This window comes from Mytilus galloprovincialis, chromosome 6 (genome assembly GCF_965363235.1).
Source record: "Mytilus galloprovincialis chromosome 6, xbMytGall1.hap1.1, whole genome shotgun sequence".
NCBI classification, from domain to species: domain Eukaryota; kingdom Metazoa; phylum Mollusca; class Bivalvia; order Mytilida; family Mytilidae; genus Mytilus; species Mytilus galloprovincialis.
The window spans coordinates 73801661-73818240 of NC_134843.1; the positions used below are offsets into that span (position 1 = coordinate 73801661).

General features: G+C 31.7%; 2 protein-coding genes across 4 annotated transcripts in view; one reads left to right on the forward strand and one right to left on the reverse strand.

Moving 5' to 3' along the window:
* The window catches only part of LOC143080293 (signal recognition particle receptor subunit alpha-like), a 20824-nt gene extending 9882 nt beyond the window's left edge, over nucleotides 1-10942 (forward strand). For both annotated transcript variants that reach the window (XM_076256041.1, XM_076256040.1), the window contains exons 10-14: nucleotides 3146-3318; nucleotides 5895-6105; nucleotides 8034-8119; nucleotides 8387-8563; nucleotides 9181-10942. In XM_076256041.1, the coding sequence (XP_076112156.1) occupies nucleotides 3146-3318; nucleotides 5895-6105; nucleotides 8034-8119; nucleotides 8387-8563; nucleotides 9181-9306 (773 nt within the window). In that variant the 3' untranslated portion in view covers nucleotides 9307-10942. The remainder of the gene's footprint in view (nucleotides 1-3145; nucleotides 3319-5894; nucleotides 6106-8033; nucleotides 8120-8386; nucleotides 8564-9180) is intronic.
* Nucleotides 10943-12636: 1694 nt separating this feature from the next.
* The window catches only part of LOC143080292 (solute carrier family 23 member 1-like), a 35910-nt gene continuing 31966 nt past the window's right edge, over nucleotides 12637-16580 (reverse strand). For both annotated transcript variants that reach the window (XM_076256039.1, XM_076256038.1), the window contains exons 11-12: nucleotides 14253-14345; nucleotides 12637-13641 (exon numbers count right to left, since the gene is read on the reverse strand). In XM_076256039.1, coding sequence (XP_076112154.1) covers nucleotides 13403-13641; nucleotides 14253-14345 — 332 coding nt within the window. In that variant the 3' untranslated portion in view covers nucleotides 12637-13402. The remainder of the gene's footprint in view (nucleotides 13642-14252; nucleotides 14346-16580) is intronic.

A 16580-nucleotide genomic window follows, 5' to 3' on the forward strand; every position in this document is an offset into this window, starting at 1 on the left:
GAAATTTGCCAATATAAAATGTTGCTGATGAAGCTTTTTTTCCTTATCTTATCTAAAATGTTTTTAGATAATGTATGTTGGACATTTGCCAGACATGACTATGATGTCATTTTCTATTTTTATTTGCCAATAACTTTATGTAAATAACTTCATTGGAAATTTGCCAATATAAAATGTTGCTGATGAAGTTTTTTATTGTTTTATACAATAAACAATGTATATTCACTTTTACTACCAACCAATCTTTACCATTCAGTGATAACAAGCACTTTATTTTACATTTTAATATTTTATGATGTATTTAAAAGAGTAGTTATTGTTGCAAACTCCATTAGAAATTTGAATTGATATCAGTTTTGGAAAAAGGGAAACGGGGATGTGAAAAAAAGGGGGGGGGTTTAAATTTTTCTCATTTCAGATTTCATAAATAAAAAGAAAATTTCTTCAAACATTTTTTTGAGAGGATTAATATTCAACAGCATAGTGAATTGCTCAAAGGCAAAAAAAAACTTTTAAGTTCATTAGACCACATTCATTCTGTGTCAGAAACCTATGCTGTGTCAATTATTTAATTTTAGATTTAAAAAGTTTGAAGAAGAAATCTTTAATTGATTTGTAAAATCTTGACATTTGTTTTGTGTAAAAAAAAACCATGTAATGTCAAAAATTTGATCACAATCCAAATTCAGAGCTGTATCACGCTTGAATGTTTTGTCCATACTTGCCCCAACTGTTCAGGGTTCGACCTCTGCAGTCGTATAAAGCTGCGCCCTGCGGAGCACCTGGTTCAGTTTTAGATTAAATATCTAAAATATATTTGGTTGGTATTGAATTCGAATATAATAATATGTAATATAACAAAATCAGAATAATTTTGTTACACAGTGTTCAATTGCCCTAATACAGAATTTATTGGGTCAAAGGACAATTGCACACTGTGTAACTAATATTATCGTCCTTCCCTACGCCTATATCAACCTGCTCTGTCGCTCAGTAATTCTCGTATCAAGACTTCAAAACAAGACCAGGCATTATCAGCAACGTCACAATTTGAGAGGAGAAGTTATCAGCAACATCACAATGCAAGAGGAGACATTATCAAGCTTGCTTTCGCCAAGCATAAAACTGTCTTAGGGAGAGGGAAAAAAGACAAGTACAGTACATTCCGGTTATTTGCATAGCCTATTTGTCAGATGAAATTATGCAATAAAGCGGAGTATGCTTATATCCGAAATGCCAAAATACGGAGACAAATAACATCGATAGTGCAGATCAGTAAAGGAAATCCTGAAGAAAGATGAACGTCCATAATCCACTTACAACATGAATGATTATTTATTCTAATAAAAGTTATTTGTTTAGTGTCATGCATTTTATTTCATTGTTTATTCTTTCAATAAAGTTTATGAACACATTTAGTTTTAGTTTATTTTTATTTATGTACCGACTTTTCCTTTACCTGAGATACGAAAATAAAATTGTTCTAAAAATAGATTTGTTTCTATGACCCGGATGTACAAATTATATTGTTACGCTTTGATTAAAACAAACTGTTGAACAATGCTACACAGACTGTGACAGTTAATAATCATTTGATACAATAAATGTGTAATGAACTGCCTTTAATATGCAGTATTTACTGATTGCACAGTGATGTAACACTGTTACTTTAACCTCGTTAGTTTCGTATATATGCAAAGCAGCAGGTAATGGGGCCCTACACGGGTTATTTGCTGGACACGAGTGTTGAAAGTGAGAAAATATAATAATTTTAAGCTAATGTTCTTTTCAAAAAATATTAAAAGTGAAAGATTGATGTATGAAATTCTTCAACCATATATAAATGCCCTGTAATATTTAACATAAATGTAGATCACCCCTAGCCAAATTACGAGATTGCACATTGGATAATGATCGATAATTAGCAGGCGTTAATGTTTTAAAAATACACCCAAAATGTAATCTATGAACAATGTTTGAAATGCAATCAATAATTAACACCTTTTGAGATAGAAGATCATAGATAAGAATGATTGTGTTTTTACAACAATCAGCTGATTGACATTTTTATGACCAAAATAGAATATGGGAAACTTTACCTGTGTACACATCGAGGCTTTTTTATAATCATATAAACACGAAAGAAACTGTTTTAAAACTTTATTTAAATAACACATAAGTAAATGTGAAATAATATCAAAAATTATGATGCATTTAAGAAAAATATACTTACAAATTGCTGTTTCCGGTCAAAAATCTCGTTAGTTTTAACTAAGCATATCTAGCTGGCAATTATTTTCTATGCAATTAACCGAAATGCCACTTGTGGGGCTATGCATATAACCGTACAATTTAACATTAGATGAATGGGAAATGGTTTTGTGCTGGAGAAAAGTATGCAATTAACCGAATTATGCTATTAAGCGGTATGCAATTAAGTGGAATCGACTGTAATAGAACAATAAACAGATAATCGGGTTTTCTTCGTATAGATATCATAAAATATCAGCCGCTCCACACAATGTGAAACTTTTTAGCTCGTTTGCTACGCTCACTGGCCAAAAAGGTTCACATTGTGGCTCGCGTCTGTTATTCAAAGATATCAATGTGTAGAAAACCTGATAATCTATACTTAGTAGTCTTCCCTGTGTCAATTAGCCAAAGAAAGAAAAGATATTGTTTTGATAATCCAAACTGCTCAATCAAAGCCAATGAATAGATAATTAAGTTTTTCTAAGAGTTCAATGATCCAAACAGGTTAATATTGTGACCTATACTTCTAACTATAACGACACAAGAAGTTATGTTATCTATAATGTTTTTGACAAGTCAATCTATCAGTCCAGTCATTGCAACTCCTCTGAAACCACATATCAATAGGAAATTATGGTTCAAGATTTATTCTAGTATTTATAAGCCTTTGACCTTAAGAATTTTGGCCAAAATAAACTATACTGCAATAGTTTGTCTTTGACAGCTCCTGAAACAACTAAAGAATTTCATGAAACTTTTTAGATAATAAGGACATAACATGTAGATGTGTGTATTGACAGACAATAAATTCTCATTTCAATGAGTTATGATGTATCAGTAGTAGACTTTATTGTATAGAAAATAATATTTTTGTGACTTCTTTATATTATAGCAACTGCAAATACAGTAAAACAGACTTTACAGGACTCCTGTGTTAATATTTTGGAACCAAAGAGACGTATTGACATCCTTCGAGACGCTATGGAATGTAAACAAAAAGGTCGTCCATATGTTGTTACATTTTGTGGAGTAAATGGTGTAGGGAAATCTACAAACTTGGCTAAGGTAATCTTAATGTTGTATTTCTTATAAGCTCACAGCTTTTATGTATGAAATGAATATTGTTTAAGTGGAATTTTGCGCTTGAACTATTTTCCTCATTTAATTTGATTGAGTTTGGAGGATTTATATTTCAACAGACAGTCGGTATTCCAATGGGTACTAATTGTGCACCCCTGCTGGCTGATTTGTTTTTGTACTCGTATGAAGCAGAATTCATTCAGAACCTTCTAAAAGACAAAAAGAAAAAGCACCTTGCGAAATTCTTTAATTTTACTTTCCGATATATTGATGATGTTCTATCATTGAATAACCCATATTTCAGCCAATACTTACATCTCATATATCCAAGTGAACTTGAAATTAAGGATACCACTGATACTAGAAGGACTGCTTCATACCTTGATCTTTTCCTCAATATTGACGTAGATGGACGACTTCACACGAAAATCTATGATAAACGGGACGATTTCAACTTCCCAATTATCAATTTCCCATTTCTCAGCAGTAACATACCATCTGCCCCTTCGTATGGTGTTTACATATCACAATTGATACGTTATTCACGTGCTTGTTCACACTATACGGACTTCATATACAGGAGTGTGCTCCTTACGCAGAAACTGCTCCAACAAAGTTATGAGGAGGACAGATTAAAATTGACACTCCGTAAATTTTATGGACACCATCACGATTTGGTGGATCCATACGATGTTTCGTTGACCAAACTAGCTAAGGACATTTTTACCACATGGTAGATTGTGTTTTGTCATAATGTCGTCTAATCTTTTAATTACCAAACGTGACTTATTCCCGATTGTGACTGTTTTGCCGAGTGTGAACTCGCATTACTATAAGACGTGGTACGGTACTTATACATCCCAAATTCATGTATTTAGTTTAAATGTTTAATGTTATATTTGTAATTCTCATCGGATTGTGTCAAATGTGTTGACGTCTTTTCTATTATATTTATGTGTTATGGTAAAGAAAATTAATCACCGCCTTCATTTATCAGATTTGATTTCGTTCAAAGTAATCAGTACGATATTTTACGTTTGAAGTTAGATTCATAACAAACCTGACATAGTTTTATAATATAGTTAATTGCTACCTCAGTTTTATATTAAAATAAGAATTAAAATGTGCTTTGTTATTAAATGCAATATCAGTATTTAGTTCAAATACATAATCTTAAATTAATCCTAATTCTATCTTATTCATTCTTATGTGACGTCATTTTTCATTTTTTGATGCTCTGTTTTACTAATTCAAATGACGTCATTTTTTCGTCATTTTTCAGTTTCAAATAGGACGTCACTTGGCGTAGAGGTTTAAACGTATTCGGATGTGTCTACTTTTGTGTTTCAAATGTCTGGTTATGTAAATGTATTTCAGTTGTTTCCTGTAATTAGTTAATACTTCAGCTTTATCATGTACATCTTTTGAATATTCATTTTATTAAATTTACTGTTTGCAAAAGTATAAATTACTCTAAATTATAGGGATTTTCTGGTAACTTAACAGAAAACCCTTGCCGTTTTTGGCACAACCTTTTTGATCTTTTGGTCCTCGATGCTGTTCAACTTTGTACTCGTTTCGGCTTTCAAACTTTTATATCTGTGCGTCACACATAGGTCTTGTGTGGACAAAATACACTTCTGGCGTATTAAAATTTTGAACTTGTTGCCTTTTGTTGGCTGTTGTTCGTGTGATTCTTTGTCAATTGTGTTCTCCAATTTATTTATATTGTAGTCCTGTGTTGTCATTTTGATGTTATATTTCACATGGCCATAAAAGTGTGAGGTTTGGCATGCCACAAAACCAGGTTCAACCCACCATTTTTTCCTTTAAAAATGCCCTGTACCAAGTCAGGAATATGGTCATTGTTATATTATAGTTCGTTTCTGTGTGTATTACATTATAACGTTGTGTCGTTTGTTTTCTCTTATCACATTGCGATAAGACGTGTCACGGTACTTGTCTATCCCAAATTCATGTATTTGGTTTTGATGTTATATATATATGTTATATTTGTTATTCTCGTGGGATTTTGTCTATATGTGTTACATTTTAGTGTTATGTCGTTGTTCTCCTCTTATATTTAATGCGTTTCCCTCGGTTTTAGTTTGTTATCCCGATTTTGTTTTTTGTCCATGGATTTATGAGTTTTGAACAGCGGTATACTACTGTTGCCTTTATTCCTCATTTAATGTTACATGAAATGAGCAAAAATTTACCTAACACAAATATTTTGTAGAAAACAAACACTACTAATGTAGTAGACAATCCTAATAGAAACAAATTCACATATATCAAAATTTACAATATGTGGTCATTATATTTGGTTCTCTTGTCATTATTTCTTTTGCACAATGTAAAAAAATAGTTTTTAAAAAGACATGTGTACTGCATATAAAAATAGCATAGGTTGAAAACAAATTTTATACAAAAAAAAATCACATTTGATAATCTGCATATCAATGAAATGCATTTCCAAATTTAAGTAGAAATGTCAGTCAAGTGAACTAGCTGCCTTTCACTGCTTACAGATTTATAATACAAAGGATCCTTACTTTCAGATCTGCTTCTGGTTAATAGAGAATGGCTTTAGAGTTTTGATAGCTGCATGTGATACCTTCAGAGCTGGGGCTGTAGAACAGTTACGTACCCACACCAGGAAGTTAAATGCTCTTCATCCCCCAGACAAAAATGGACAACACATGGTACAGTTGTATGAGAAAGGATATGGCAAAGATGCTGCAGGAATTGCTATGGAATCTATCAATTATGGTGAGTGGTTACTCATGGGAATTTTTTAAAACATATAAATGAAAACAAAAAGAGGTGGAAGATAGTAAGGGGATTTTCCAAACTCATTAGTCTATAAAAAAAAACCTGACAATTCTATGACAAAAAAGACAAAACAGCAAACATCTGTATAAAACACTACATTAAAAAACTGAAGACTAAGCAACATGAACCCCAATAAAACCAGAGATTTTTATACGATCGCAAAAATTGGAAATTTTTTGGTCATATATTGGTGACCAAGTTCGGATGGAACTAGAGTTCTGACTAGAGTTCCATATGAATGGTAAATAATTTTGAAGAGTAAGGTCTCTAGATTACTGGAAGTACAAGGCACCTACTCTGAATATGTTTACATTCAAATTTGATTGGATTGACATCATAACATCCAGGATATCGAGTCGATCTCTAGAAACCCTGCCACAACCCAGGGTTCCTCGAGTGTTAATGGCGGGAAAGCTATATCCAATCATAACAGGTGTTACATATGACCATGTCAATTCCATCTACTATTCGCACTATAACTTTAGTATAAATAAATAGAAATCTATGAAATTTAAACACAAGGTTTATGACCATAAAAGGAAGGTTGGGATTGATTTTGGGAGTTTTGGTCCCAACAATTTAGGAGTCCAAAAAGGGCCCAAATAAGCATTTTTCTTGGTTTTCGCACAATAACTTTAGTATTAGTAAACAGTAATCTATGAAATTTTAACATAAGGTTTATGACCACAAAAGGAAGGTTTGGATTGATTTTGGGAGTTTTGGTTTAGGAATTAGGGGGCAATAAAGGTCCCAAATAAGCATTTTTCTTGGTTTTTGCACAATAACTTTAGTATAAGTAAATAGAAATCTATGAAATTTTAACACAAGGTTTATGACCACAAAAGGAAGGTTGGGATTGATTTTTGGAGTTTTGGTCCTAACAGTTAAGGAATTAGGGGCCAGAAGGGTCCAAAATTAAACTTTGTTTGATTTCATCAAAAAATGAATTATTGGGGTTCTTTGATATGCCAAATCTAACTGTGTATTTTGATTCCTAATTTTTGGTCCTGTTTTCAAATTGGTCTACATTAAGGTCCAAAGGGTCCAAAGGGTCCAAAATTAAACTTAGTTTGGTTTTAACAAAAAATTAATTCTTGGGAATCTTTGATAGGCTGAATCTAAACATGTACTTAGATTTTTGATTATGGGCCAAGTTTTCAAGTTGGTCCAAATCGGGGTCCAAAATTAAACTTTGTTTGATTTCAACAAAAATTGAATACATGGGGTTCTTCAATATGCTGAATCTAACCATGTATTTAGATTCTTTTTATATTTAGGCCCATTTATCAAATTGGTTCTCATTGAGGTCTTAATGGTCTAAAATTGAACATTATTTGATTTCATAAAAAATTTTATTCTTGGGATTCTATGATATGCTGAATCTTACCATGTATTTAGATTTTGGATATTGGACCATAATAGGTAAATGTCCAATAAAATTTTTTATGTTTTTAAGTTTAAGTTCTTAGACCACATTCGTTCTGTGTCAGAAACCTATGTTGTGTCAACTATTTAATCAACATCCAAATTTTGAGCTGTATCAAGCTTAAATGTTGTGTCCATACTTGCCCCAACTGTTCAGGGTTCGACCTCTGCGGTCGTATAAAGCTGGGCCCTGCATCTGGTTTGATGTTGTAAAAAACAAAGTATAATTTCCTTTTTGATCAAAATTGAAATACATACAGTTAAATGATAAGTATGAGCTGGATCTGTTTCATTGCTTTAAAAAACTAACAAGTTTTGAAAAAGTACATAGAGTCATGTGTATAGAATTATGTTTAAAATCTGTTCCATGCAAGAAGAAATTGATCTTATGAAATGCATTATTTTACAAAGTTTTGAATGTGTGTTATGTTTCATTTCAGCTCGTGACTGCCATATTGATGTGGTGCTTGTAGATACTGCAGGTAGAATGCAGGACAACGAGCCACTGATGAGGGCTCTTTCTAAGGTAAATAAAAATCAAAGTTTGTAAAGTGATTTGCAAGGATGAACAAAGACGTTGTTAGATTACTGGTGGAAACATTGAAAACATTTAGGAATCAAATTTTCTAAAGGTTTATTAGAATAGGATTACATTATAAGAATTATATTATTATGATGATATTTTGTAAGAAATAGCAGACATTATATTTTATTTAAACAGTAAACCAATGTTTTAAATGTTTAGACTGTTACTGTGTTCTGTTTCTAACATCTTGCCAATTTCTATTTTCAGCTCATTAAAGTAAACCAGCCGGATCTGGTTTTGTTTGTTGGTGAAGCCCTGGTTGGAAATGAGGCTGTTGATCAGCTTACCAAGTTTAACCAGGCCCTTGCTGATCATTCTAATATGACAAATCCCAGACTTATTGATGGGATAGTTCTGACTAAGTTTGATACTATTGACGATAAAGTAAGTGGAATTTTTATTATACTTAAAAAAAAGTTATGTTCATGTTTTGAAACACTTTGCAGTAAATTAGGAAAATTTCAAAAAGGCTGAACCATTTGTTGAAGTATTACAATTTTACAATTTTTTCAGTAACTTTTAAATTGCAACTGATCATGGAATATTTGATGTTAATTGCTAATAACATTTGTCAGTTACATTTAAAATATTTCCCACTCACCGATATAGTGTGAATTTAGGTCTGGTGTACTTGAAGGTTATTCCAGAAACATATGTTAAGTGCAAAGCAATTTTGATTATACTTTAAATGGAATAATTTATTTAAAAAAAAATGGTTTGCTTTAAATTTGTAGTGATTCAGTAATGGTTTGTAAGTTGCTAGAAGCATCCACTTGATTACAGATGTAACCATTCCACAAATGACAGGTGTGCTTAACTTCCATCTTAATTGACCAGGATTGTTAGGGTTATACAGAATATTTGTGGTTTTCTCAGTGCACACTGGCTTCCTCTACCAATAAACATTTCTGCCATGAAATAGCACAACAGTGCTGAGAGTGATGTTAAACATCAATTAATTAATTGTAACTTTTTTTCACATTGACCTATGTCTTTTTCAGGTTGGTGCTGCTATATCTATGACATATACTACAGGACAACCAATCGTATTTGTTGGTACAGGACAAACTTACACAGATCTCCGTAATCTTAATGTTAAAGCAGTTGTCAATGCTCTTCTCAAGTAATCACAAGGACGACTTGTGTCTGTGACCTAAGAACTGTTTTACGTGTTAAAAGATATACTAATTACAATTCTGATCTAATTTTTACATTTGTATTATATCCCTGTCTGAAATAACTGACATCCTGTTATAATGATTTCATTTTTTAACACTTACAACCAAATTCATATAAATGTGAAACAGTTTTTTCGAATTGATATTTTTTTTTCAATGTCATGAAAATTTGTTATAAAGTTTAAATTTCTATGGTATATGGTATAGAAAAGTGATAAGATATTCTTTAAAAGACATATCCTTTCAAATAAACTGTCATGGTTACTTTTCTCAATGTAAATAGTAAAAAACTTCAGTGATACAATAGAATGATCATTACTTCAATATTTGTCCAAGCATTTAATTTGACACATAGTAATTTTTATATTTCTAAAAAGCTTATAGTATTTGTTGAAAAATTACACGATATGAAATCTTATTAAATAGGTTATAAATTTTTTCTACAAGATTTGTATAATTTTTCCAGAATGGTCATGTGTCTGATTTTGGACAAAAACTTAATGAAAATTTGAAGTTTACAATGCTTAAATGCAATACTGAAAATTTAATTACATTAGTAATGGTCTTCAAAAGTACAAAATGTATGACAGGAGATTATGTGTATAAATATGATATTGAATATATTCTTCTTATGTCTCAGTCCTGATCATTTGTTGTATGCTATGTAAAACTTGATCTGTTATTTTGTCTTGTTACAAATATTTCTGATATTTTCATCATCATTATCTTTTTCACTTTTTCATTCACCATTTTAAATCGATCGTTGAATTTAACTAGATATCGTAAGTAGGTCATGTACATTGGATATGGAAGTTAATGACTGAAAGCGTTTTCATTGGCCATCTTTTATCATACAGAATAGTTGCTTTAAGTGCTTTTTAAAAATATTCATTATTTTGACACAAAAGTTCATTCATTATTTTATTCTCCATTGAGCTTAAAATGCTTTGGTGTTTTTGTAATTTTTACTATTAATATTCAAGCACATTATTGCTAATTGAATATAATAATCGGTTTGATATTACCCAGTCTGAGAATATTTTCCTAATTTAATAAGTTTGAAAAAAATCTTGTGGTTAAGCAAGATTTCAGTTTCTAATTTTCATACCTTTATAACAATTAAATCATTAGTATAGCAAGTTGCCAAATTTCAATTTTATGATTTCAATACTTTTGTCAAAGAAACTACATTTCTTTCATTGTGTCTTTTAATAGAGTCATGTGACTTCATATTTTATATTTGTATGTGAGTCATGTGATGAAATATTTGAGTCATGTGACAAACTATTTTAAACTTCCTTACCTCTGTTGTTAACATATTTTTACCTGTTGATAATGTGTATATTTTATTTATTATTGTTTTGTGTTGTGATTTGCATAAAAATGTTCTTGTTTTCTTGATGTTTCAAATTGGCCATTCAAGACATATATCTGCAAATATTTATTTAAAATATGAATAAAAGTAAAATTTTCAAAGGGGCAATTACTCCATTAAGTAATTTATTTGTTATTGTATTCTGTACTATAAGATATGGATTGGGTTCACCTTTGTTAACTTTTTATGAAATAAATGAATAATAATGTTGATTGGATTTTTCAAAGTTTATTATATACCAAGAGTCTATCAAGTAGCTCAAGTTCAAGAAGGATACAAAAACCATGACTGAAAGAAGAGAAAAAAATAGAGTGTATATAAAACAACACTAGGTGGACCAGCAAAAACTCAACCTTTAACTAGAGGTGAACTCAGATGCTCAAGACAAATAATTTGGAAGTAATTTTGTATGCCCCCTTTTTAGCAGGGGAGGGCATTAAGTTTTACCCTTGTCTATCTTTCTATAACTTCAGTTTGCCTCAACCAAATGTCTAGATTCTAAAAAACAGTACTTATTACCGCACACATAAAGTTTGAATTTTGGTGGCTTCACTTTACTCTTTTAGAGTTCTGCTACTTTCCATATTGAAAAATTGCTTAATATTTTCGTTTCAGTTCTCTAAATGAAGTTTGCCGAAACTAAATGTGATGCCATTTAAGCACAATGTTAATTACCACAAAACACAGATAAAATTTGAATTTAAGTGGCCACACTTTTTTCGTTCAAGAGTTATTTTTAAACAAGAATGTGTCCAAAGTACACGAATGACCCACTCGCACTATCCTTTTCCATGTTCCATGGACCGTGAAATTGGGTAATTATCTAATTTGGCATTAAAATTAGAAAGATCATATCATAAGCAACAAGTGTACTAAGTTTCAAGTTGATTGGACTTCAGCTTCATCAAAAACTACCTTGACCAAAAACTTTAACCGGAAACTCCCACTTTCATTTTCTATGTTCAGTGGACCGTGAAATTGGGGTCAAAAGTCTAATTTGGCTTAAAAATTAGAAAGATCATCTCATAAGCAACAAGTGTACTAAGTTTCAAGTTGATTGGACTTCAGCTTCATCAAAAACTACCTTGACCAAAAACTTTAACCTGGACGGACGAACGGAACCACAGACGGACGGACGAACGGAGCCACAGACCAGAAAACATAATGCCCCTCTACTATCGTAGGTGGGGCATAAAAAGGAAAAAAATGCTGAAATTTAGGTTTGCATTCTCTAACAAAGGCTTGCCTCAACCAAATGTTATGCAACTTATACACAATGCATATTTCCACAAAGCTCAGATTATGTACAAATTTAAGTAACGTGCTTGTACAGTTCTTGAGCAAATGTCCCTTTATGATGATTTCTGCAAGAGGGGCATGGTCCCTGTCCCATGGACACATTGAGGGAGTTGAATATTCATCTTTACCTACCATGTCCATTGCTTTAATGTATTAAATTTTACCTACCATGTCCGTAAAGATGAATATTCAACTCCCTAGTATGAAATATCTTAAGTCTTTGTGACTCAATAGAAGAAAATTTAGATTTCAGACAACACAATGTGGTTGAGAATTCTTTTTATCTGTCGATAGGAATAGACAGATGGGATCAAATAAACCAACACATTCTAAGAAAAGTTGGTGCTGATGGTCTGAGTAGTTTATTTGCAGTGATCACTTGCCTGCCACTGAATTTGCGAGTTTTAACACTGCCTTGTCTAATTTCTATCATGGTGGATCCTTTTATTTTAGGGTTACTATTTTTTCTGTCAAAGGTTGGTGGTTTACTCTAGGTACTCTGGAACCTTATTGTCGATTACTTGACTCATTTCCTTACATTTGTATTTTTCAATTGTCATGAGAGCTGCATATATATCATGCCACAAAACAATTTACACATTAAATATCAATGAAAATATATTTTATTACAAAGTAATTTTAAAACATGAGCATGGGTGATAGCAAACACTATCAGCTTGGTTTAGTCAGATGATTCACATGGACATGTGCATGATATATTTCACTTGATTTCTGGTTGAATATATCTCATTGACCAAATACAGACAATGACATTCAGTAATTTGGAAAGAAACAAATGTTAGAATATGTCATGGCAGTCAACTGAATTAATTTCTCATAAATAAAAATATTAAGGAGATCTGGTATGATTTCATGAAACAACTATCCACCTATTGATAAAATAGTTGCTGTTAATTTCTGGTAGTTCTCTACAGGAGGAATTAGAATTTACATTTCTCTTAGTATACTGCAGCTAGAACACTCCATGTTGTCATTATTAAACAAATGAATTGATATAAGTATGATACTTTCAGATGACTTTTCTTCACTATGTGGGGTTGGTAGTTTATAAATGGAAAATAAGTTTTTTTTGTTAACATACTCACAAATTTTACTCAAACATAATCGTAGTAATTTTTTAGCAGCATTTTAAAAACAAAATTTGGTCAATGTCACAAAAATATATCCTTTTGGGATTCTGCACGAAATGTTGAAGCGCATGATAAACCTCTCCTTCCCCAGTTTCTAAGCCTCATAGAAAAAAGTCGATATTTTTCTGACATTGGCCTAAAACTTTAAATATATGCATTTTCTATTCAGAATTGTATACAGGAATTTTAAAAACAAATGTATATATGAAAGTGAAAACATTTACAATTTCTCCTTTTTACAACGTCCGCAACATGAACAATTACAACTACATTTATAAACATTTGGATCAAAGTTGGGAAGTATTGGAATATATTTCAACAATGATACATTTTTCAGTAATTTTGAAATAAAAAGTATTTCATAAACTGTCACATCTTCTTCATAATCACATTCAGAGATTTCTTCTACATCTTGATTAGAGGTATCCCACTCTGCTAAACCTCGCTCTAATTTTGACCCTGAAACACATAATGTAAATACAAAGCAGATGCTATTTGGTAAAAATCAGAGAGAACATAGTTTTCATAAAATTTTCAAAAACATTTTGAATATCACGAGTTTTTAACTGTTTTTGCAGTATTAAGCTTATGTTTTATATGTTATTATATATTATCGTATATATATGTTAAATGAATTGTTACTGGTCACATATTAGGTTTGTTCTGATGGACAAACTTTAAATGAATTTGAATATTTTGTTTAACCCGTTATTCAGTCATCCTTTGTCCAGTTTTTATTCATGCTTTTGTTAAAAACAAAATTGAACTTACACTGCAGGTACAAGGGACACGTGCCAATTATTTGTACTATTGGGCACCAAAGAGTTGTTATATTTTTATACATTGGTATTAGTATAACACATTTCTTATTATAATTTCGGTTTCAATAGAAATTATTTTAACCATACCATGATATATCAAACTGAAAGTAATACTATTATAAGTCCATATTATACATAGCTAAAAGAATATGTCTTTCATTCATATGAATATTTCTCTGGTGACTGACAAGTGCGCGATTTCATACGCTGACCCGTTAGTTTTTAAAGTTGAAAATTGCGCTGAATTACCTGAAATTGTATTGTCTAAGAAGAAAGCGACAAATCCACCCATCATTGGATTTGATAAGATAGTTCGTAGTAAGCTATCTAGGTCTGGTGTGCCTACAAACAAAATTAAAGCAATTTACAAAATCAGTCGTTTAGCCATAATAGATTATTATAATAAGACTGCAGATATATATCAGTTAATTTTTTTCTGTTTAGTATTAAATTTATATTATGATCAATTTTGTTACATCTTGTGATCAATTTTATTTGGCAATCGCCAATGGCAGTCAGCAGGGTTAAAGAACATCAGTTGTTCGACCTGTTAGTCAAATGCGTTTTGTTTAAATATACTTTTTCACTTTTTTGGTCTTTTGGAAAATGTTGTTTGTGCTGTTTTTAGACCCTTCTAGAACGGATTTTTTTTACAGGCACACGTGTAAAAATTGCGGTTTTTATCTAACGCAATCATAAGCTTGAACGTAGTTTTCAATTTAGACTCGTTTATATATATATTATAAACCTATGATTGCGTTGGATATATATATATAAGTACGTCTGAGTCAGTGACAACTCTACAACAGATTTATCCATCGGATCACCAGCAATGATGGTGATACATGGCTGTGTACATTATGTATATACAACTCGTCTAAACATCAACCCAACAATGTTAGATCGGTAAATTTGCTTTCGCAAATTTTTTGTTCTTCCCTCGCCGGGATTTGAACCCATGCTACTGAGATATCGTGACACCTAATCGCCTGCACTGTAGCCGTCCCGCTAGACCACACGACCACCTGGTCTTCACAATAATAAAGCTTTCAGTGGCCGTGTGTTACCTTTCCTCGTCAGTTTTAATCTAGCGTCGTACTACAGTACATGATATATAAGGCATGGAGATGTTATTGTTACAGATCAGCTCAATTATCTATAGTAAAGGATCCTACAAATTAATGCAAGATACAGTCACAGAAAATAATTATATTTATAAGTACGTCTGAGTCAGTGATTTGAGCTGATCTGTAACAATAACATCTCCATGCCTTATATATCATGTACTGTAGTACGACGCAAGATTAAAACTGACGAGGAAAGGTAACACACGGCCACTGAAAGCTTTATTATTGTGAAGCCCAGGTGGTCGTGTGGTCTAGCGGGACGGCTACAGTGCAGGCGATTAGGTGTCACGATATCTCAGTAGCATGGGTTCGAATCCCGGCGAGGGAAGAATAAAAAGTTTGCGAAAGCAAATTTACAGATTTAACATTGTTTGGTTGATGTTTAGACGAGTTGTATTTATATATATGTCGTGTACAAGTTGCGATTTTGTACAGGCTATAACATGTACAAAAATATTGTACATGTTATAACTTGTATAATGCTAAAATACAAGTTATAACATGTACAAAAGTACCTCGTACATGTTATAACCTGTACAAAATATTGCTACAGATGTTATTAACCTCAATAATTTTTCATCACTTGTTTTATTATTCATTCATGCTAGTGTTTTTTGTCCATCCTAATACTAAGACAGCTTTGTGAAACAGATGCATAGTATTAATTCTTTCTATGTACCTTTTAAAACACTTTCAGTCAACAAATACCATTCAGTATTCTTATTTGATGAATTATAATTGTGAGTTTCCACTTTGAAGGAAATAGTAAAATACTTTCATTCTAGTTGACATTAAAAGACGTAAAAGGATAGCCAGGGTAGATTTCTCTACAAATAAAATTGAGAATGGAAAAAGGGAATGTGTCAAAGAAACAACAACCTGACCATAGAGCATAAAGCCCAAGGCCACCAATACCTGCTTTCAAAGTAGAGTATATATATTTTAAAAAATCAAAATGACATTCGCCTCATGCAATGATTATATAATCTGTCAAAAAAATAATAATTTGAGGCATTCATTTCAATTAACTAGTATATATATTTATTTAGGGGGCAGCTGAAGGACGCCTCCGTGTGCGGGAATTTCTCGCTGCATTGAAGACCTATTGTTGACCTTCTGCTGTTGTCTGTTTTATGGTCGGGTTGTCGTCTCTTGGACACATTCCCCATTTCCATTCTCAATTTTATTACATAAGTCATGCTGAAGGCCAAAAATGTTGAAGAGTAGATCCAAAGATATTTATAACGAAGTGTGGTTCAATGAAAACAATTGCAGCTCTCTCTTGCTTTTAAAGAGTAAACATATGAGACATTGCTTTAGTTTTTGCATGCTATAAAATGAGAGGGAGGAGTTTGGTAGCTTGTATCTTATGTATTGTCATTGAATTTCAAAGAGAATGTATGAGTTTAGTAAATAAAAGAGAAAAGAAATGAATGCTTTTATAAATAGT